The sequence below is a fragment of the Chiloscyllium plagiosum genome, unplaced genomic scaffold (genome assembly GCF_037043375.1).
Source record: "Chiloscyllium plagiosum isolate Xiang-an unplaced genomic scaffold, Cpla_swu_hap1 HiC_scaffold_47, whole genome shotgun sequence".
In the NCBI taxonomy this organism is placed as follows: domain Eukaryota; kingdom Metazoa; phylum Chordata; class Chondrichthyes; order Orectolobiformes; family Hemiscylliidae; genus Chiloscyllium; species Chiloscyllium plagiosum.
Window position 1 is genome coordinate 22,281,019 of NW_028270185.1, and position 23,691 is coordinate 22,304,709.

Here is a 23,691-nt window from a genome sequence, read left to right on the forward strand (position 1 = left end):
GGTTAACATTTACGCTGATAGTAGATATGCATTTGGGATTGTCCACAATTACATGACTGTTTGGGAAAAATGTGGATTTGTCACCACGGGGGGACGGACGGGGAGGGGGGACCCCTGTCAAGCATGGGCAGATACTAAAGACTATCCTGGAGGCCAGTGAGTTCCCATCGGAGGCTGAAGTGTTGAAGGTCAAGGCCCACCAGAGGGAACCAGATAGGTCCCATTTAAATCTTGCTCCTCTCACCTCAAACCTATGTCCTCTAGTCTGGACTCCCACACCCAGGGAAGAGATCTTTGTCTATTTACCTTATCCATGCCCCTCATGATTTTATAAGCCTCTATACAGTCACCCCTCGGCCTCAAACTGCAGTGAAAACAGCCCCAACCTATTCAGCCTCTCCCCATAGCTCAAACCCTCCAATGATAGCAACATCTTTGTTAATCTTATCTGGATTTAAACTCCATTCGCCATAACTCCGCTCATATCTGCAACTGATCTATATCCTGCTGTAACCATTGACACCTTCTATACTAGCCACAAATCCTCCGATCTTTGTATCACCTGCAAACTTACTGACCCACCCATTACATTATATATGTGTCCCCCAATATGTGGATCCCTGCAGAACATTACTAGTCACTGACCTCCAGCCTGAAAAACACCCTTCCACCCCTTCTCTTTGCCCTCTGTGGACAAGCTAATTCTGAATCAAAGCTGCCAAGTCACCTTAATCTTCTGGCTAAACATACCATGAGGGAAACTTGTTGAAAATCCACGTAGACAACATCTACTGCTCTACCCTCATCGACACCTTTGACACCTCAAAATATTGAATCACGTTAATAAGACATTACTTGCCCCACACAGAGTCATGCTGACATTCCCTAATTTGGCCATGTTCTTCCAAATGCATGTAAATCCTCTCCCTAAGAATTCTCTACAATAGTGTCCCATCCACCAATGTGAAACTCACCAGTCTATAGTTTCCTGCATTATCTCGAATTCCCTTCTTGAACAGAGGAACATAAGCTACTTGCCAGTCCTCCATGACCTCATTAGTGGCTAGCAAGGATACAAAGAACTTGGTCAAGGGCTCAGCAATCTCCTGTCTTGCCTCTCCCCATAACCTGGGGTAGATACCATTGGGTTCCATTACCCACCTTAATGCTCTTCAGGAGACCCAACACCATTTCTTTCTTGATTTCAAACTACCCTAGCCTATTAGCATGCTCCACTCTAATCTCGCTATCCTCCATATCCTTCTCCAGGGTGAACACTGATGCAAAAATACTCATTCAGGATTTCACGTACATGTTTGCCTCAAACACAAGTTCCCTCCTTTATTCATGAGTGGTCATACCTTCGCCTTAGTTATCCTCTGGTTTTTAAATGTATCTGTAGAATGCCTTGGGATATTCTTAAATCCTACTTGCTTAAACGCCTAATTGCCTAATTCAGTTCTTTCCTGCTTTACTTATATTGCTCATGGGCTTTGTCTGATTTTAGCTTCCTAAACCATGCATATGTTTTTCTTCCCTTTTTGACTAAATTCACAAGCTCCCTCATTATCCAAGAGTCCCTTATTTTGCCATCCATGTCCTTCTTCCCTACTGAAGCATGCCTGTCCTCAACTCTCATATTGGTACCTTCCCACAAGGTCCTGACTTATCCTTATACATCACCTTCTTAAAACTTAAGGAGTTGTGATCATTTTTTTCAAAATGCCCTGCAACTGAAAAGTCAGTCACCAGCCATCATAATGTCCAGTATGGCCCCTCCTCTAACTGGACCATCTGCATAATGTTTCAAGTAAGCCTCTTGCTCTAAGGAGTCCCAGTCAATACTGGGAAAGTTAAAGTCACCCACTATGACAACTTTGTTGTTATTCCATTTTTCCATATTCTGCCTACATATTTGTTTCTCAAAGTCTCAGTGGTTGTTGAAGGGTTGATAGTATAATCCTATCAGGAGTGACTGCACCTATTTTATTTTTGATCTCTACCCATATGGCCTCAGTGGATAAACCCTCCATTACGATCTCTCTGACTGATGTGACATTCTCCGATTAGAAATACAACTCCTCCTCCTTTAACCTTTCTCTCTTGCCTAAAACAACAAAGCCTTGGAAAGTTGAGCAGCGAAACCTGTCCCTCTCTCAACCAAATCTCTGTAATGGCTGCAACATCATAGTTCCATGTACTGATCAAGGCTCTAAGCTCATCTGCCTTACTCCTTTGCATTGAAATAAGCACACTTCAGCACATTAGTACCATTATGTTGTTTTACCCATCTCTGTCCATCCTTCCTTTCTGACTTACTGGTCCTAACATCTATCTTCCCCTCGATTCCTCCACTTGCTGACCTGCTGCTTTGGTCACCACTCCCGCTCCAGAATAGCACTAGCGAACCTCCCTGTGAAGATATTATTTCCTCTTCAGTTTAGATGCAACCCGTGCCTCTCATACAGGTCACCACTGCCACAGAACAATGCACCACAGAAATAGGCCCATCAGCCCTCCTAGCCTGTGTTGACACATTTTGCTCTTCCATATTAAAACTGCCTTCACTAATAGGATCTGTATCCCTCTATTTCCTTCTTATCCATGTATGCATTTAGATGCTTCTTGAACGCTGCTGTTGTCTCTGTTTCCACCATCTCCTCTGGCAGTGCAGGAAAGGTCCGAGTTATCCAAGAACCTGAAACTCCTGTACCAACTCTTTAGCCATGCATTCATCTGTCCTATCTTTTTATTCCTTGCTTCACTAGCACATGGCACTGGTAATAACCCAGAGAATACTAACCATGAGGTCCTGCTTTTCAGCCTCTTTCCTAACTCCCTGTATCGACGCATCAGAACCTCATCCCTCTTTCTACCCATGTCATTGGTACCAAATGTGCATAATGATCTCTGGCGGCTCACCTTGCCCCTTATGAATTTCATCCAACCACTCAGATGTCCTAGATGCTGGCACCAGGGAGGTAACACATCAGCAGCACAAAAATGCCCATCTGTGCCCCTAACTAATGAGCTTCCTACCAGGGAGTTTATGTTGCAGCTGTATAGGGTGCTGGAGAAGCCACACCTGGAGTACGATGTGCAGTTTTGGTCTCCTTACTTGAGAAAGGATGTACTGATACTGGAGGGGTGCAGAGAAAGTTCATTAGGTTGAATCCAGAGTTGAGGGGACTGGCTTATAAGGAGAGACCTAATGGACTAGGATTATATTCACTGGAATTAAGAAGAATGAGGGGGGATCTTATAGAAACATAAAATTATGAAGGGAATAGATAGGATAGAAATAGAGGGGATGTTTCCACTGGTGGGTAGAAGTAGGACAAGAGGCATAGCCTCAAAATTAGGGGGAGTAGATTTACAACTGAATCAAGAAGGACCTTCTTCACCCAGAGGGTTGTGAATCTATGGAATTTCCTATCCAGTAAAGTAGTTGAGGCTTCCTCAGTAAATGTTTTTAAAGCTAAGATAGATTCTTTTTTGAACAGTAAAAGAATGAAGGGTTACGGTGAGAGGATGGGTAAGTGGAGTTGAGGCCATGAAAAGATCAGCTATGACCATATCGAGTGGTGGAGCAGGCTCAAGGGGCCAGATGGCCTACTCCTGCTCTTAGTTCTTACGTTCAATATTGCTCACTTGGATCTTGCCTGACTCTGGTCTACAGTAGAGCCAGTTGTGGTGCCACAGGCCTGGCTGCTACTGTTATACTCCCTTGAGAGGTTACCAGCCTCCATCAACAGTTTTACTTGTTAGAGTGGGGAATAGCCACAGTAGACTCCTGCACTATCTGCCTGCCTCTCCAGGCAGTCACCTGTCTACCTGACCGAATTGGAGGTGTGACCACCTCCTTGTAACTGGTGTCTATCCCACTCTCTGCTCCCTGTGTGCTCCTCATCAGAAGAATTAGAAGTTCCCAAACTTATACCATTTTATTTCAATGTGGGTCTTTCAATTAAGGCTGAAGAGGAACTCCTTCTCAACATTGGGATTCTTTGGACTTCTCTACTTGAGTGTTGTGAATGCTGAATTATTAAAATTGATAGTTTTGAAAGCCTGTAAACAGATAGAGCTGTGAGGGAGCCAATGGCTGTGGGGAACATGCACAAAAGCACAGTTGAGACCAAGATCATATCAAACACTCCCCCCCCCCGCCCCACCCCACCTTATTCATTCACAGGATGTGTGCATCACTGACTATTGCTCATCTCACAAGTTATGTCAACCACATTGTTGTGGGTGTTGAATCACATGCAGGCCAGACAGGTAAGGATGGCAGTTTCGCTCCCTGAAGAACATTATTGAACCAGATGGGTTTTTCTAACAATCGACAATGGATTCAAGGTCATCATCAGACCACTTAATTTTATTGAATTCAAATTCCATCATTTGAACAAAAGATCCCCAGAATGTTACCAGGGTCTCCAGGCTAATAGTTCAGTGATAATACCAATAGCCCATTGCCTCCCTTTAAACTGGAAAATTGCAAACTACACATGTGGTCATTTTACAAATGTACTCACCTCCCCAGTAACAAGGTATTTTCCATCAGGTGAGAATGCCAAAGCACTGACTGCTTTCCTAAATCAAAAGAAAATTAGGTCAATAATGGACTTGAAGCATCATTAGCAATCAAATTGGAATTTTCAAACAATATTGGTGGATTTGATTTAGGTTTATGTGGTCTAAATAGGGAAAAAAAAAACTTTCTATTTAGGTATATCTAGCAACATAGAACTCTTGAAATGACAAACTTCAAACGCTGTGATGCACAACATTAAATAACTAGTGTGTAACTTCTGTGGAGTTCATCATGATAAAATTTCTTATTATAATGACAATATTTTGGTATTTTATTGGAGTTAGTTTCCATTACTGCATAAATAACACACTTTTTTATTGACAAATCACAAATGTTATGCTGTGATTTAGAGGGGAACCCATTGACAGCAAGTCTCAAACTAGTTCAGAACACACGACCAAATAAAATAATGCACTGAATAGAAAACCAAATAGCAAGCTTTCTAAAAAAAAAGTTGGATAGAAATATCTTGAAAGGCAAAAACATAAAATCGACCCAAGTTCATCATAATAACTGGACTTACAAGTCCATGCACTACGTTCCCCAACAACCAAAAATGATAACTCTCATGAAGACAAAAAGGGGATGTGGAAAACAACATTATGGAAATTAAATATAGTGATAATTCAATGACCATGACATAACATTATACATCCCTAGACTTAAGTATCTCCCATTAGAAAACTGGACTACAGTCAGGGATGAACCAAACATCACTAAAATTCTACTTTCCACTCTTCAACTATTTCTATATTCAAACAATGACTTGAACAACAGTGTTGTGTTGGTGTTTTTGATTACATCATATAAATACTGTTTTCATTGTCCCTTACCTGGAGGCATTGAGAATGTGAGTCTGCTTATTTTTTTTGGGGTTACATAACACCACCACACACCTTTTAGGAGAAAAGCAAACAAAACATTATTTGCACAAATATAATTACACAAAAAGACAAAGTAATGCAGATTAGTATTATAAATTACAAATATACTCAAGGTTAGTCATTTACATAAGACTATCTAGAATAGGTTTAGAGAATATATTTAGAGGCTCAGGACAACTTTAGATCAAAGTACAACATTATTAAGTAAATGGGAAAACAAGCAGTCATGCCATTTCTAGTGTCTCAATCTTTTCTTGGTCAGTTACAATATGTTGGCTTACTTTTAAATAAAAGGTTGTGTGGTTTGATTTTTCACTAAAACAAAATCATGAGTAAAACTATTTAACTTTAGATGGCTACCTCCACACTCAGTTATTAAATGGAGTAAAATAGCTATAACCATATAGAATCCTCGATTCATGATCAAAACTGGCCATATCCCACAAGCACAAGAGCAGACTTAATAAGAAGTGTCATTATTATAGGTTTTTGCAAAAAACAAAAGGTGTCAGATTGTCTGGATTGCTTTTTACTGACATTGAAAGATCAAATGCAGAGATTTTACAACTTCTGGGCAGATATGACAATATTCACATTGAAAATAAACAACATACAATGCATGGCAACAACATAAATACATATAGAGTAACAATACATTGCATGTTTATTTTCAATTCATTGTTGAGATGTATGCAAGGGCAGCATTAATTGCATCCCCCACAACTGAGGAGCAGAAGTCAAGTTCCTGAATCAATGCTGGGCACATGATGTAGACACACCCAAAGTTCTATAAAGGCGCAGAATCAAGAATTTTGACCCAACAATAACTATCGATTAGTGGTGAAGTGGGTAGAAGTTTAAGGTGAAGGATGTGGTGCTGATTAATCAAACTGATTTGTCTTGCATGCTTCTGTGCTTTAAGAGTCATTTGAATGATATTCATCCAGTGGAGTGCACAGCATTCCATTAGATTTACAACTTGTAGAAGGTGAATAAGCATTTGGTGAGTCAGGAGACAAGTCACCTCCTGCCAGTCCCAAGCCATCTCAGACTTGCTCTTGTGGCCGCAGCATTTATATAGCTGGTCGAGGCAAGTTTCTGAACAACACTAACACTCAGGATGTTGATGGCAGGGGATTTTGTGATAGTAATGGTGCTGAGTGGGAGATTAGATTTTTTTTCTTGCTGGTGATCAGTCTCTGGTACAAGTGTTGTTTGCTACATACTAAGCTTGCATTTTGCCCAAGGATTGCTAAAGACATAAATTGATCCAATAGCTGAGGAGTTGTGAATGGTGTGAAGTATCTGTAAAATCAAACATTCCTTATAGTTAAGAAACCTGCATTGGTGAAGTACCTGATAGAGGTTTGGCAGGAGACTGGAGCTCTAAACAAACAACTCAAATAAATAAGTCACATTTTCTTAGAATACACCCTTAAAAAGAAAGAAAAACTGCAGCTGTGAGAAACTGCCTCTGAAACCGATCATGAGCAACAGCAAGAGACGCCAGAGTTACATGCCTCTAGAATGTCTGTACAAGTTTAGATTTGACAGTGGCAACATGAGAGCAACTCTTAATGGAATTATAATGAAATGTTTTAGGTACAACATAAAATTAGTAGATACAGTATACCATAGAAGCAAAAGCTCCAACTTTTGCAGTTAAGCAATCATCATCAGCAAAAAAACTTACAAAACCATATCAAAGCCGAAAGAAAGGTTTACACAACGCCAAGAGAAAGCAGAAATCCAGCAGAGCCATGCAAAGCAAAAAAGGAACGTATTAAGGAAAAAAAACAAATTTGAAAAACTGCACAGAGTATCAAAGGTAGAGGTTTTCATTGTAGTAGTGGGAGAGCAATAAAGGAAATGCGGGTTCTCAACAATTAGCTATCACAATTATTGTTTACAAAATAATCCACAATTGTAGAATTGATTTTTTTTAACCTGGTTACAAGCCCAGCAGGCATTATCTCTGGACGGCATTTGATTAGTAAAGTTGCCATAGTCCCAGGTGACTACAGAGCTATTCTCTCATTACAGTGAGATGGCTGGTGGTGATTTAACCCAAAGGTCACCACACCTCAGGCAAGAAGAGAGGTTGAGAAGAGTCCTTCACAGTAACTTCAGCTGGAGCAGGTATAGAATCAACACTTTTGGCATCACAAACTAGTGGCTGAACCAACTGAACTAACAAATCCTATTTAACAAGGCTCTGCGCAAAACATTATTGAAAAAAAAACATGAAAACATGAACTGACATCAACCTTAAGATATCGGTTGGAAGTTGGTATATTCTGCATTCCAGTGTAGGATTGTGTTGAAATAGCAACAGAGGTTGGTGATTGGTGAAAACAGCCCTGTATTGAACATGCTCAGTAGCACAATTCGAGGTGGCAATGGGATCTCAAGTACAGTTTTTACAGTAGTCTCTTTATATACAATTTTTACATACATTCATTTTTTAACACTACACTGTTACATAATTGTATCTATTGTACACAGAAGTTTGAGAGACATCTGTCCTGGGGAAGCAGCAGATGGTTTAAACATTTGCTATCCCTGATAGGATTCGAGTGTCTTTCCAGTCTGCTCACACAATTATGAGGTGCTAGTCCTTTGTCGTTTAAGTTAGTGAGGTTAGTAAAAATACTAGACCTATATGATCTAAATAAGTTAGAAATTATATATCTACTCAATAAAAATTGAGGATATTAAACTGATCTACCGCAGCTGGGTCGTGAGATTTTGTTTTACTATAACTGGCTGTGTCAGTTCTTTACTCATTCATTCACGCAGTTTCGATCGTAAGTTTCTTAAAGAGGGTAGTGGCCCTATTTAATGTGTATTAAAAGGCACTAGTTGAGGAAATTGTTTGATGTTCTGTCATCTATTCAGATCCAGAGTGCCAGTTGCAAAGGGTTGATTAATATTATAATCTTTCCATAGTTTTGTGCGAGTCAAGGAGACACAATAGTAGGGTTGGCATTGTGCTGACTAAGTGACAACACTAACACTTATTCAGGGGTAGCCTTTGATACAGAAGCAGGTCTAAACACTGCTTGTAACATGGAGCCAATAAGGATCGAAAGGGGTAAAGAAGCAGTAATGGGTTGGAAGGGATATTTTAAATTTATTTCATCTTGTAATAGTAAAACAGAAATCATGTTTGACAAATCTTCTTAAATTTGAGGATGTAACAAGTACAGTGGACGAGGATGGATAAGTAGGTGATGTGTATCTGGACTTTCAAAAGGCATTCGACAAGGTTCTGCACAAAAGATTAGTGAGCAAAATTCAAGCTCCTGTATCAGAGGTAACATGTTGACATGGATAGAGAACTGGTTGGCTGACAGTTGAAATAAACAGGTCCTTTTCAGAATGGCAGGCAGTGAAGAATTGGGTGCTGCAGGGTTCATTGCTGGGACCCCAACCATTCACAATATACATTAATGATTTGGACAAGGGAGTTGAATGCAATTTCTCCAAATTTGCAGATGACACTGAACTGGGTGGCAGAGAGTGAGTGAGTGAGCGTGCGTTGGCTGGTCAGGCAAATACTTATCAAATGCAATATAATGTTGATAAATATTTCAGAGAACATCTCTGGGACACATGCACTAAACAACCCCCCTGCCCTGTGACCGAAGACGAACTCCCCCTCCATCAAGGACATCCAAGTCTTGGGCCTCCTCCACCGCAAAGAGCCACCCGACGCCTAGAGGAAAAATGTCTTATCTTCGCCGTGGGACCCTCCAACCTCATGGGATCAATGGGGATTTCACCAGTTTTCTCATATACCCTCCCCGAACTTTATCCCAGATCCAACTTCCCAACTCGGCACTGTCCATCTTCCTTCCCACTTATCTACTCCACTCTCCTCACTGACCAATCACCTTCATCTATCTATTGAATCCAGAGCTATTTGTACACCCCCATGCCCATATCTCTCAGCCCCCTTGGACTACCCTCTCATCGCTGAGGACCTCATGATTGAAATGTTGACTCTACTGTTCCTTGGATGCTGCCTGACCAGCTGTGCCTTTCCAGCACCACACTCTTCGACTAATGTGGATATATGTCAAGTTATCCACTTTGGTCACAAAAACACAGAGATTATTATCAGAATGGTGGCAGTTTGGGAAAAGGTGAGGTGCAAAGAGACCTGGGTATGATGATGGAACAGTCGCTGAAGGTTGGCATTCACATCCAGCAGGTGATGGGGAAAGCTAATGACATGCTCTCCTTTATAGGGAGAAGACTGGAAGGATGTCTTGCTGCAGTTATACAGGGAGGAGATAGTGAGGACGGCAGATGCTGGAGATCAGAGTCGAGAGTATGGTGCTGGAAAAGCACAGCAGGTCAGGCAGCATTCAAGCAGGGGAAATCGATGTTTCGGACATGAAGGGCTTATGCCCGAAACCTCGAATCTCCTGCTCCTTGGATGTTGCCTGACCTGTTGTGCTTTTCCAGCACCACACTCTCGACTGCAGTTATACAGGGCCTAAGTGAGGCCACATCTTGAATAGTGTGTGCAGTATTGATCTCCTAGTCGGAGGAAGAAATTCTTGCTATTGAGGGAGTTCAGTGAAGGTTCACCAGACTGATTCCCAGGATGGTAGGACTGACATATGAAGAAAGAATCGATTGACTGGTCACAGTTCCTTGAAAGTGGAGTTCCAGGTAGATAGACAATAGGTGCAGGAGTAGGCCATTCTGCCCTTCGAGCCTGCACCACCATTCAATATGATCATGGCTGATCATCCTTAATCAGTATCCTGTTCCTGCCTTATCTCCATAACCCTTGATTCCACTATCCTGGAGAGCTCTATCCAACTCTTTCTTAAATGAATCCAGAGAGTGGGCCTCCACTGCCCTCTGGGGCAGAGCATTCCACACAGCCACCACTCTCTGGGTGAAGAAGTTTCTCCTCATCTCTGTCCTAAATGGTCTACCCCGTATTTTTAAGCTGTGTCCTTTGGTTCGACACTCCCCCATCAGCGGAAACATGTTTCCTGCCTCCAGAGTGTCCAATCCTTTAATAATCTTATATGTCTCAATCAGATCCCCTCTCAGTCTTCTAAACTCAAGGGTATACAAGCCCAGTCGCTCCAGTCTTTCAGCGTAAGGTAGTCCCGCCATTCCAGGAATTGACCTTGTGAACCTACGCTGCACTCCCTCAATAGCCAGAATGTCTTTCCTCAAATTTGTAAAGGCAGCATTTGGTATGTTTTTGTTTATTGGTCAGAGCATTGAGTGTAGAAGTTGGAAGGTTGTGTTACAGCTGTCGAGGACATTGGTTAGACTATTTTTAGAATATTGCGTGCAATTCTGGTCTCCTTCCTATTGGAAGAACGTTGTGTAACTTGAAAGAGTTCAGTAAAGACTTAAGGATGCTGCCGGGGGTTGGAAGGTTTGAGCTATAGGGAGATACTCAATAGACTGGGGCTGTTTTCTCTAGAGCATCGGAGGTTGAGGGGTGGCCATATAGAGGTTTATAAAATCAGGAGGGGCATGGTGAGGATAAGTAAACAAGGTTTCTTCCTGAAATGGGGGAGTCCAGAATTAGAGGGCATATGTTTAGGGTGAGAGGGGAAAGATACAAAAAGGGACCTAAGGGGCAACTTTTTCCACAAAGAGGGTGGTGCATGTATGGAATGAGTTGCCAGAGGAAGTGGAGAAGGCTGGTACAATTACAGCATTTAAAAGACACTGAATTGGTGTAGGAATAGGAAGGGTTTAGAGGGATATGGACCGATAACCTAATATCCTCAATAGGATATCTAGTTGGCATGTTGGACTGAAGGGTCTATACTCCATACTGCACATCTCTATGACAGGGCTTGTACTCACTGGAATTTAGAAGAATGGGGATTTTGTGGAGGGGAGAGGGGAGTTGGTCCAGAACTCAGGGTCACAGTCTAAGAAGAGGGGGTTAACCATTCAGGACTGAGATGAGGAAAAATTTCTTCGCTCAGTTGTGAATTTGTGGAATTATGGAGAGAAACAGCAATGGGACACTGAAATTGCATGATCAGCCATGATCATATTGAATGCTGCCAGCTCGAAGGGCCTACTCTGCACATATCTTCTATGTTGTGCATATCTGTCATCTAGTGAAAGACATTCATGTGGAGGATGACAAGGAGGAAGACATAGGACGGACAAAGTAAAGACACTTCAAAATGTTACAATAATTATACAAAAATTAATTTGCGAAGGAGAAGTCACTATATAATCAAGCAGAATGGCTCTTGGTTAGTCACATTAAGCAGAGACTTTTCACAGTCGAAAAGCGTGGTGGTGGAAAAGCACAGCTGGTCAGGCAGCACCCGAGGAGCAGAGTCGACGTTTTGAGCATGAGCTCCTCATCGGAAATGGGGGGCCCCCCAAGGGGGCTGACTGATAAATGGGATGGGGTGCGTGGTGCTAGGGGAAAGGTACCTTGGAATGCAATAGATCAAAGTGAAAGGGAAATAAGAAGGAAGCAGTTGTGGCTGAGGTAGCGGTTCTATTTCAGGACATGGCTGAACAGCGTCAGGGTAAAAGTGATGACCTTGGCGGGGGGTGGGGGGGTGCAGTGAGAAAGAGACTGAAGCAGACCCACTACCACAGCCATTACTGTTTCCTCCTTATTCTCTCTCCACTCCGAACTATCACCCCCCACCTTCATCTACTTATGACCTTCCCAGCTACCTTTACCCTTGCCCTAACCACCCTTCCCCCCCAATTTATGTGTCAGTCCCCTTGGGCTCCCACTTCTTTCCTGATGAAGAGCCCATGCTCCAAACGTCGCTCCTCCTGCTCCTCGGACACTACCTGACCTGCTGTGCTTTTCCAGCACAACACTCTTTGGCTCTGATCTCCAACATCTGCAGTCCTCACTTTCTCCAAGAGACTTCTCACAGCCTTACTGCATTTTAAGACTTGAGTAACTCTTGGTCACACCCAAAGTCTGGTTCCACTTAACTTTAGAAACATGTCAAAACCAAACTAAACTCTCAGTTACAGGAAATGATCAAAATAGACACACCTATGTTTATCCTACTGTTATGGCATTTAACTCCAGTCAATTAGATCTTACCTTTATTAGAATACACTCAAATTAAACCACAATTCTGCACATTATATAATAAAACACTCAAAACTCATTTCTGAATAGTTAATGAAATTCTATAGTACCATCAAAATTAGCTTAGCTGAGAAGCAACGATAGATATGAGAATGGAAGTCACCAATTTTTCAAGAATGGTCGATTTGATATAACATTAACAATGAACAACACAATAAATAAGTCATCTTTTAAAATCAAAGTGACTAATGTTTTTGCATTCAAACAAAAGCACAATACTGCAAAAGTTGAAAATTCAAAATAAACAGGAATTGTTATAAATATTTAGCAGGTCAGGCTGTTTGGAGAAAGAAAGTTAATGCTGCCAGACTTGCTAAGTTTCCCCAGATTTTGTGCTTGATGTAAACCTTAAACTATTTTTAGCCCACAAAACTATACTTTTATCAACATCAGACTGCATTTTTCCTGCATTAATCCATATGTTCTTAAACAAGGGAATGAAAGGTGGGAATGTGGACTTGAGGTTACAATCATATCAAGTCATGACCTTGTTAAATGGTGGAGCAGGCTAAAGGGGCTGAATAGCCTACTCCAATTGCTTGCTCAAGTGGTCATATCTCTTTCTAATAAGTCTTGCCCTTCTCTAGCCTTAACAAGAGTATTTCATTCGAGTATATTTATTTATGCACAAGCAGCACTGCACAACAGCATTAGCAGCAAATTCAGAAACAGGACTACACTGTCTAGTAGATCTGTTTCACTGTAGTATGAATTAATTAATTCACATCAACATACCAAAAGAAAAGGGACAGGGCAAGGTTTGCAGGGTATTAGAAAAACAATAAAATATTAAAATGAGTCACCAGTGCTGTAAAAGAAATTGTCAAAATCTTAAGTCTCAAATGAACACCAGTTAAATGCCAGTAAGTACAGAGTCATATTAGGTTAGGACGAAACATATTAGGTTAGGTTCACTGGTTCTCACCATAAACTAGTTACCTATAACATCTGTAGTATCCATCTAGCCTAAATTCATTCTTACCATACGATCAACAGTGTATTTCACCTATTACTGGATACATTTCTTGTACATTCACCAAACTTTTACAGTGTTATATATGAAAACTTACATGATTGTTCTAAAAATAATCCTACAATTATTATCCGAAATGTAAAACAGTAAGATCCAGTAACAGTAAGATCAATATTAAATGAATCTAACATCTACTATTGTTTGACTCTTTATGATGTGAACTTTTAATTCAGGAGCCACTTGTAAAATACAAATTCCCTGGAGCTGCATGATTCATATATGGAACCGGAGTTTCAGTAAGTTGATTTCCCACAGGCTCCATTCCATTCTATCTCAAGCTTAGATAGGGTACTGCTCTTTTTCTCACTAATCTTTGCATTTTGACTTTGGACCATGGGGAGAAAAAAAGTCAAACAGAATGCTTTACTGAAAATCTAAATGCATATTGCCAAGCGCTCTATAAAAGGGGAGTCCTAAGAGTCAGAGTCATACATCATAGAAAAAAGACTCGTCGATCCAACTTGTCTATGCTAACTAAGTTTCCCAAACTAAACTAATCCCATTTGCCTGTATTTGGCCCATATCCCTTTCAATCTTTCCTATTCATATAACTGTCCAAATATCTTTTAAATGCTGTAACTGTTGCTGCATCTACCGCTTTCTCTGGAAGTTTGTTCCACAATAAGAACCACCTTCTGAGAAAACGTTGCTCTTCAGGTCGCTTTCTAAATCTTTCTCCTCTCACCATGAAAATATGTCCTGCAGTTTTGAACTCCAAGTGTAGAAAAAAAAGACCTTTGAAACCCACCTTGCCTACACCTCTCATGATTTTACAGCCTCTATATGATTACTATTCACCCTCTCATGCTCCAGTGAATAAAGTCCCAGCCTCTCCATATAACACAAACCATCCAGTCCCAGTCATCGACTTCGTTTTAAAAACTGCTTTGTACAACATTTATATTCTACACTAAGTGTTAGTGCATAGCTACAACATTCGATCAATCATTCGAGAGAGAACACCAATTGAATTCTGTACTGTAATGGAAACTTGAGCTAAACTTCATAAGAGACAGTGTCTAATCATTGAAATCCAAAATCAACATGACTCAAAGAAACTGAGGTTCCATTTCACACTTAGTTCAAGAAAAGCAAACAATACATAATGAAGCAATTTATCCAGTTCAGAATACTCCTTCACAAATGCATCCAAGAGTGTAGAACTGCACTGTTAATATTTAAATGCAGAAAAAGACAGCACTTTTCTAATAGGTCCCACACTTCAATAGTCTTTGAAAACTGATCTCTACCCCATGTCCCTACCTCTTAGATAAACAATGCATATTTAGTTGAGTTAATATCAATGTTATGTTCAGAAAGCAGTAACCCCTACATCAATGTTTCACAGATGCAAAATGGTTTTTGATACTCATCCTTCGGCAATTGAATATTCCCACTGCCTCCTACGTGTTAGTATTCTTTAACTTGTCAATTACAGATTGAATTTGCATGTCAAGTATAGATCAATAACCAAATCAAATTTGAACCTTCTTAGCAATTCCTCTTGCCCTCTATTTCATCCAGCAAAATTGAAAGGACTTAGTGCCATTCCCCAAGCATCAACTAAATTAGCATATACCATTAGCTTCCTGGGTCTTTCTGCCTGCCAGTTCCATGTTACCACATTTACAGGCAATCTGCGAGATGCGTGACAGTTGTGCAGCTTCTAAGGCTTGTGGTGCAGTGGCAGTATCTGTATCTCACAGCTAGGAGGCCTGGATTCAAGTTTCACGTGTTCCAGAAGTGTGTAACATCACTGAACAAAATGATCTACAATATCTACAGTTGTGCAATAGGGAAATGGAGGATAGAGTTGGTACAGTTTTTTTTGACACCAGTTTTCACCATGATAGAATCGAGGCTGGTAGTTCACATGAGAATCACAACCTGTTTGTTCTTGTGATCCCAGTGATGCAGACCATCGGAGTTATACTTGGTTTATAGATTGCGTTTAATTTTTGCAATCAGTTACTGTGGAGGTTAGCCACTAATTGTACACATTTGGCTGCAAATGTTCTTTAACAACAGAATAGAAGTTTATTATGCAAGAAAGGGAAAGCTATATTTTTCTTACATAAAACAAAATTACAGATTTTAACAAATAACAAAGTTTCAACTTATTTTGCAGCAACATCCACTTATAAAGACTCAAATCCCAGAGAAATAGCACCTTTTTCTCAAATATTAAATCGTTTCTTAATTGGCTGTTCCTAGTTCTTTTCACTGGATTGCTGAGACAGTTTAGGATTCCTCCTCCCTCTCCAGAGCCTGCCGACATGACCTTTCACAATTATGTAGCCAAAAATTTCCTATTCAGTTTGGACAACTACAATACATCTCACAATATGCATGTTTCACAGAATAAATTTACTTCTGCTGAGGTGACAACTTTTCTTGAATTAAAGCTTTTAACCTTCTGCTCTAGGACTACTCATTTTGTTTTGATTTTAATGTGTTTTCTCTGCTTATCATAAACTCAGCATGACAAACATTGCATCCATTAACACAGCAACTGTCTGGACAGGCACTTGACTGAAGTCATGTGCCTTCCTGGAAATTATACCTTTGGATTTTTTACAACAAATACCTTCACAAACTGACTAAAATCATTCAAATACAGTGCCTGGTACTATTCCTTGCATTTTTCCCAAACCTGCAAACATCCCTCTTAATGGTTAAAAAACTGCACCAAGATTCTGGAATAAGTTCCTCAGTAATGAGAAAAGACAGTTTAGGAGAATCCTTGGCATGATCACCCCTTTGGCACAGAGCAGGGCTGAGTCCGACAGAAGTCCGAAACATACTTCCAGTGTCCTAGTTGAGAAGTGTTTGGTTGCACAATTGTGCCAATAGTATAACTTTGAAATTCATTCTGAAATATGTCTGACATTTCATCTGCTCCAAAGACTTTGCTTTATCAGATGTCAACTGCCTTTTTCAACTATCTCCGCTCCAGGGTATCCCACAGTCTGAGACAAATGGAGTATCAAAGGAATGGAGTTGAGGACATGCAAATCAAAAACAATTTCAGGTGAGGAGTTCAAAACATTGTCCTTCAGTGAGCATTGTCTGCTTCTCTAACCTTGAATTCCTCTCCATGCTGAGTTCTGATCTGGGTGGGCTCTTATTGACCAATATATTAGCTGGTCTTGACAGAAATGGCACATGCTGATGGTACCCACAAGTTGTTGTATCACCACCATCTTTTAATTATAACCTCAAAGCCTCCCTGAAGAGGTCAAACATACCTGCCCAATCAAGGGAGATCCTGCCTTGTGACCAAGCAAAATGCAGAAAGCTCATTCTAAATTGAATGACCACATTGAAAATCATAAAGGTTTGATCAGAAGTAAAGGGTAGGCATCAGAGGGAGTTCACAAACTAAAACAACTCATCCACCTAATATTGCTCCATATCTGGTGGAGACTGCAGATACACTGGACCCATCAGCTATCCTGGAACTTGCTGAACTAAACTGGAAGCAAGTCATCCCCCAGTGAAGGGACAGCTATAATTATGGATACATGTATATCTGCATACAGACTGGGCAAAAAACAAGAGTCACAGTGGAAGCAATTCCTGAAAAGCGTATGGGATAGTTTTCTGGATCAATACATTGAGGAACCAACTAAAGAACCAGTTTTCCTGGATTGGGATGCAATGAGATAGGAATAATTGCCAATCTGTGTGAATACCTTAAGGTCGGGTAACCATAATATGATAGAATGTCACTAAAAAAGAAAGTGATCTAGTTGATTCCGAGACAAGGGCCATGAATCTAAAAAGAGAGGAAACTATGAAGGTATGAGGTGCGGCCTGGCTATGTTTGCACAAATTTTCTTAAAGTGAATAGGCAATGGCAAACATTTAAAGAGTGCCGAGATGAACGGCAATGAATGTTAGTTCCTGTCTGGCACAAAACTAAAATGGGAAATGTGGCCTGACCAAACTACCAAGGGAAATTAGGGATACTATTAGACCCAAGGAAGGGGCATACAAATTGGTCAAACAAAAATTGCAGCAGCATAACTGAAGATTGGGAGTAATTTAGATTTCAGAAAAAGATGAAGGGATGTATAGAACACAAGAGCAAGCTTGCAGGGAACATACCTGTAGAAGCTTTTATAAGCAATATGTACATGAAGAGAAAAATATTGGTGATGATAAATGTTGGTTCCTTACAGTCAAAAACAGTGGAAGTTATAATGGGGAACAAAAAGATAGTTCTGTCTCCACAAGGAGGACTCAAATAACATTCCAAATATATTGGGGAATACAGGGGAAGGAACTGAAAAAAATGGTGTTGGGAAAATTAATAGGATTAAAAGCCGGCAAATCCCTAGGGTCTGATAATCTATGCAGTAGGGTGCTTAAAAGGGAGTGAAATAGAAACAGTGAACGCATTGGTGGTCATCTTTCAAGATTATACAGATTCTAGAACAGTTCCAATGAATTGGATGGTTAGTTAATGTATCTAAAATATTATCTAAAACGGAGGCAGAGAGAAAACAGGGAATTATAGACTGGCTAGCTTGACATTGGTAGTAGGGTCAATGCTAGAGTCCATTATAGAAGGGTTAATAGCATAGCACTTGGAAAACAGTTACAGAATTAGACAGAGTCAGCACGGATTTACAAAAGAGAAATCTTTACTAACCAATCTACTGGAATTTTGTGAGAATGTAACTAGCACAGTTGATAAGGAGGAGCTGGTGGATGTGGTTTATTTGGACTTCCAGAAGGCTTCTCATATGATATCACACAAGAGATTAGCATGTAAAATTAAAGCATAAGGTATCCCCATCTTTCAAAAGTTGGCTTTACATCACTTCCTTTTTACGAAAGACCGACATTAGTACCTGTTTCACGAACCAAAAGAAATCCAAAGAGGATTTTCGCTTTTACAAGGCGAAGTTTTTCCCATATAAATGAATGCTTCTCTCTTTAGTGGGCGGCACGGTGGCACAGTGGTTAGCACTGCTGCCTCACAGCGCCAGAGACCCGGGTTCAGTTCCCGCCTCAGGCGACTGACTGTGTGGAGTTTGCACATTCTCCCCGTGTCTGCGTGGGTTTCCTCCGGGTGCTCCGGTTTCCTCCCACAGTTCCAAAGATGTGCAGGTCAGGTGAATTGGCCATGCTAAATTGTCCGTAGTGTTAGGTAAGGGGTAAATGTAGGGGTATGGGTGGTTTGCGCTTCGGCGGGTCGGTGTGGACTTGTTGGGCCGAAGGGCCTGTTTCCACACTGTAAAGTAATCTAATCTAATCTAATCACTTTACGCCATTGGCTTACGAAAGGTTTCATAGGAATGCTCTACTTTCGGATAGCTGAATGGGGGGGGGGGGGGGGGGGGGGGGGAGAGGATATGCACTATGATGACAATGATGCAGGGATGCACGGTGGCACAGTGGTTAGCACTGCTGCCTCACAGTGCCAGTGTCCTGGGTTCAATTCCCGTCTCAGGCAATCATCTGTGTGGAGTTCGCACATTTTCCCACTGTCTGCGTGGGTTTCCTCTGGTGCTCCAGTTTCCTCCCACAGTCCAAAATTGTGCAAGTTAGGTGAATTGGCCATGCTAGCTAAATTGCCTGCAGTGTTAGGTGAAGGGGTAAATGTAGGGGAATGGGTTTGGATGGTTGGTGTGGACTTGTTGGGCCGAAGGGCTTGTTTCCACACTGTAAGTAATCTAATCTATAATAAGGATACTTCCAGATGATTTGATCACGTTGAGAGAATGGGTGAAGTTATGGCAGATGAAGTATAATGTGGACAAATTAGAGATTCCACATTAAAACACAGAACACTATAAACACAGGAACAGACTCTTCAGTCCACAATGCCTGTGCCACTTAAATAATACCATCTGCATGGATATGGTCTATATCCCTCTATTTCCTGCATGTTCATGTTTGTCTAAATTCCTTTTGAAGTAGGTTGCAAAAACAGAAAGGTAAGTTATCTTAATGGCAATAGATTGGGAAAGAGACCTGGGAGACCTGGAGACCATTGAAAGCAAGCATGAAGGTTCAACAAGCGATGAAGGTACAACAAGCGATGAAGATACATGGCAATGTTGGCCTTCGTGAAGAATTCAGGATATGACACAGAAATCTACAAAATTCCAGTATTGCTCAGGGTAGGGTAAATGTAGAAATGGCTTTTCCCAAAAACTGTGAAACTCAAACCTTGGTCACAATCTAAGGATGTAGGTTGGACTACATGATACTGAGGGTAAGAGAATTTTTTCACCCAGAGGTGAGTCTGTGTAATTTTCTGCCACAGAAAACAGATGGCCAAAATATTGAATATTTTCAGAAGCAGTTAGATATAATTCTTAGGGAAAGGGCTAAGTTAAATGATTGGACATGATTATAATGAATGGCAAAGCATGCTTGAATCGCTGACTTTTGCTATTATATTCTGTTTCTACATTCAACTGGAGGCAACAGACTGAAGTATCTACTTGCTTCTTATTAGAAATATCAATCTGCTACATCCTAAACACTATGGTTGAGATAAAGAAATTAAAATGGTGCAAATCTGCACCATCTTTTTCATTTGTGGAATATTATGGAGGTATTTCCAGTAGCAGTTATACGCCAGCAGACAGCTGTTTAATTTTTTTTAAAAATTGCACAATTTTGGATATCCTACATTATTTATTAAAATGCTTAAATATTGACAAACAAAATGATGTTTCTGTATTTCTACAGTTATATAGCAGGTAAAATAACCTGCAAAGCAGAGGTCAATGTGCAGAAGTGTTGTTCTGCTTGGTTCTAAAAGACAGTGCTTGTTACCCAAACTTGTACCATTAATGCTTACACATCAATCCCACAATGCTTTTGCCACTTACCCTGCCGGATATGCCACTACTCCTGTGGTTAAATCACAGGCTAAACTACTGCTGCTGGAAGCTGTAATTCCAATTACTTTGTCCAGAGTAATCTGAAGAGAAAGAAAATTCTCAAATTAAATGACATTCAAGAAGTCAATTAAAAGGTCATTTAAGAGAACAATGGCGTTACGTTACATCAGCCCAACCAAGCTGCAGTGTATTTTATGAACCAAGAAGTTGTTTCTTTCACCAACCTAAAAACTGAGCACAAAATCAAAATATTGGTTTACAAATCTAGAATTCAATGCCTGGAAATGCAAAAGTTACAAAGGATGGGTGAGGAGGAACGATAATTAAATGAGAAAACACTCGCATATCTAAAATGTACAAGGCAAAAAAACTCTTGAAGAAAACAAATTCCTTACATGAAGTTTTTGTTGCTGTCTTATGAGAACGAACATGATTGAAAAATAAATTATTTGAGGATAGCAGGAAGACGTAATTTGTCTTTAAACCTATGCCATCATTTCAGCAGGACACCCAATTATAAATGCTTTTCAAGTTAAATAGCTTAGACAGAACTGCCTTGCCCATTTGGGTTACTTTTTGTTTTATAAGGAGGAAGATATTTTTGGTTTAGTACCAATAAAAGCAATAGGAGCAGGAGAGGCCATATGTCCCTTCAAGCTTCACAAATCATTCAATAAGACAGCAGCTGATCGGATTCGAAGAGCATGGCGCTGGAAAAGCACCGTCAGTCAGGCAGCATCCGAGGAGCAGGAGAGTCGAAGTTTCGGACAGCCTTGACTTCACTTTCCTGCCTGTCCTACATAATCCTCAACTATTCAGAGTACAATGATCTGTTTGAATATGTTCTTCAAAATCAATGATGCTCACTGGGAAGTTCCTGCCCATCTTGATCTTAAATGGGAGTCCTTGGTTTGGAACTGCTCCCAAAGTTCTCAATTCTCCCAGCAGGGAAAACTTACATCCAGCATCTAGTCTTTCAAGCTCCCTTGGAAAATTACATTTCAATAAAATCACCTCATTCCAGCTGTTTTGGGCCCCACCTGCTAAATAATCCATAAGACATCACCTTGAAGAATTAACTTCACAAACCTTATCTGAACAGCCTTCACCACTAATACCTCTTAAATAAGCTACCTAACATTACGAATACAGTAGGGACAGTCTAACAATTACCCTCTCGCCATAGTGTAACTTCTCTACTATAATCGATTGATTATTTAGGGTGTAGGTTTGCTCGCTGAGCTGTAGGTTTGATATCCAGACATTTCATTACCTGGCTAGAGCTCTGATGAAAAGTCATCTAGGGTCAAAATGTTGGCTTGTTCTCTGGATGGATGCTGCCTGACCCACTGTGATCTCCAACGTTTGTTGTTTTCGGTTTGGAATCTTATCTAGGTCAGGATCCAAAGTAAAAAAAAACTTCAGGAATTCACAGCTATAACCACAAGTATGCTTTGGGGAATAATCTGTAAAACCATCTCTAGGGATTATTTTTAAAAACGAGAATGATCTGAGTGGGCAATGGAAGCAAAATCATAACTTGTTAATGTGATAGGAAGAATACCTATTCAGCTCAGACATGTGACCATCTTAACACCTTGTGTTTATCTCATTACCTCTGAAATGTTTTGATTGGCCTGTTACTGCATGTTGTGATGAATGCCAGTGATCTCAAGTGGAACAGTGTATTTCCTAACTTTCACATTTATGCTTTTAGAACTAATCCTACATGTATGCTTCTGATTTTGGCACAGTAAAATACTCTTATTCAATGCTTGTCCTGCTCTATGCCATTCCACCCACTTCCTATGAAGCAATGTTTTGATAACCATGTTCTACCTATGAATTTCCACTGACTTGACTCATACAGCACTGGAAGAAACTCTTTACTGTGTAAGCTCTCTTTAAAGAGTATGATTTCTCCAAAAACCTGAAAACTTCCTTGTGAGGTGCAGATCCATTCCCTTATGGAAATTATTATCTAAGTGAGCTGCTTCCACAACTCTTTCAAGCAATGCACTTCAGATCTTCTCAATGCGTTAATAAAAGTTTTGTTTGGCTTTCTTAGCTTTTTTCCCCCTCAATTAATGTTGAACTGTTATTTTAAATCTGTGGCTTTGAACCTTGCCTCATTCATCTGTCAACTGCCTTCATCCTGGGTGAAGTTGTGTAACTTTGAAGTTATCAAGATATTGATCAAATTAATTATTCATTTGACCCTTCTGAGGGTTAACTGATTTCACTCCACAGATGCTGCCAGACCTACTGAGCGTTTCCAGCAATTTGATTTTGTTTTAAATGGGTTATACTTCAACTATTATTGCCACTATATTTTGCGTTGTACATTGTTATTTATGATGTTGAATTTAAACTTGAAACCAAGTGCTAACTTTTTGTGATATCAGGAAGACTTTGTTGACCTTAAACTAAATGGTAGGCGAGACACATGGAACTGCTGTCCTCATTTCACTAAAGGTTGGCATGCAGGCATAGCAAATACAGCAGAAAACAAATGGAGTGTTAAACATTATTGCAAAGAAACTGATTGATACAGACGAGAGTTGGAGAGCTAGGTGATGTGGTGCAATGAGAACAACCTCTCAACGTCAGCAAAACTAAAGGACTGATCATTGATTTCAGAAAGAACATGCCCTCCCACCTACGTCAACGGAACTGAGGTTGAGATGGTGGAGAGCGTCTAGTTCCTCTAACGATAACTGACAACCTATCCTGGACTTCCCACATAGGTGCGATGGTCAACAAGGCACAACAACGCTGCCTCTTCCTCAAATGACTGAGGATATTTGGCATGTCCAATCTCTACAAATGCACCATTGAAAGCCTACAGACCGGGTGCATAACAACCTGGTATGGTAACTGCTCTGTTCTGGACCATAAACTACAGAAGGTTGTGTGCATAGCCCAGACCATCTCGGAAGTCAACCTTCCACTCATAGACTCCATTTACACGGCTCACTACTGTCAACATCAATGACCAGTCGCACCCCAGTAATCTTCTACAATCTCTTCTGTCAAGCCGGAGATACAGAAGCCTGAACACACGCATTAGCAGGTTTAGGAGCAGTTTCTTCCCGGCTGTTATTAGACTGATGAATGGACCCTCTAGCCTCAAATAATACTGACCTTACTATCGTTGCTCTCGCCTAGTGTACACCCTGTGC

At 40.5% G+C, this 23,691-nt stretch overlaps 1 protein-coding gene across 2 annotated transcripts in view; it reads right to left on the minus strand.

Annotated features, from left to right (window-relative positions):
* The window catches only part of LOC122542905 (WD repeat-containing protein 62-like), a 179,101-nt gene that overhangs the window by 135,689 nt on the left and 19,721 nt on the right, over positions 1-23,691 (minus strand). For both annotated transcript variants that reach the window (XM_043681047.2, XM_043681046.2), the window contains exons 2-4: positions 20,498-20,589; positions 5,428-5,490; positions 4,536-4,593 (exon numbers count right to left, since the gene is read on the minus strand). In XM_043681047.2, the coding sequence (XP_043536982.2) occupies positions 4,536-4,593; positions 5,428-5,490; positions 20,498-20,589 (213 nt within the window). The remainder of the gene's footprint in view (positions 1-4,535; positions 4,594-5,427; positions 5,491-20,497; positions 20,590-23,691) is intronic.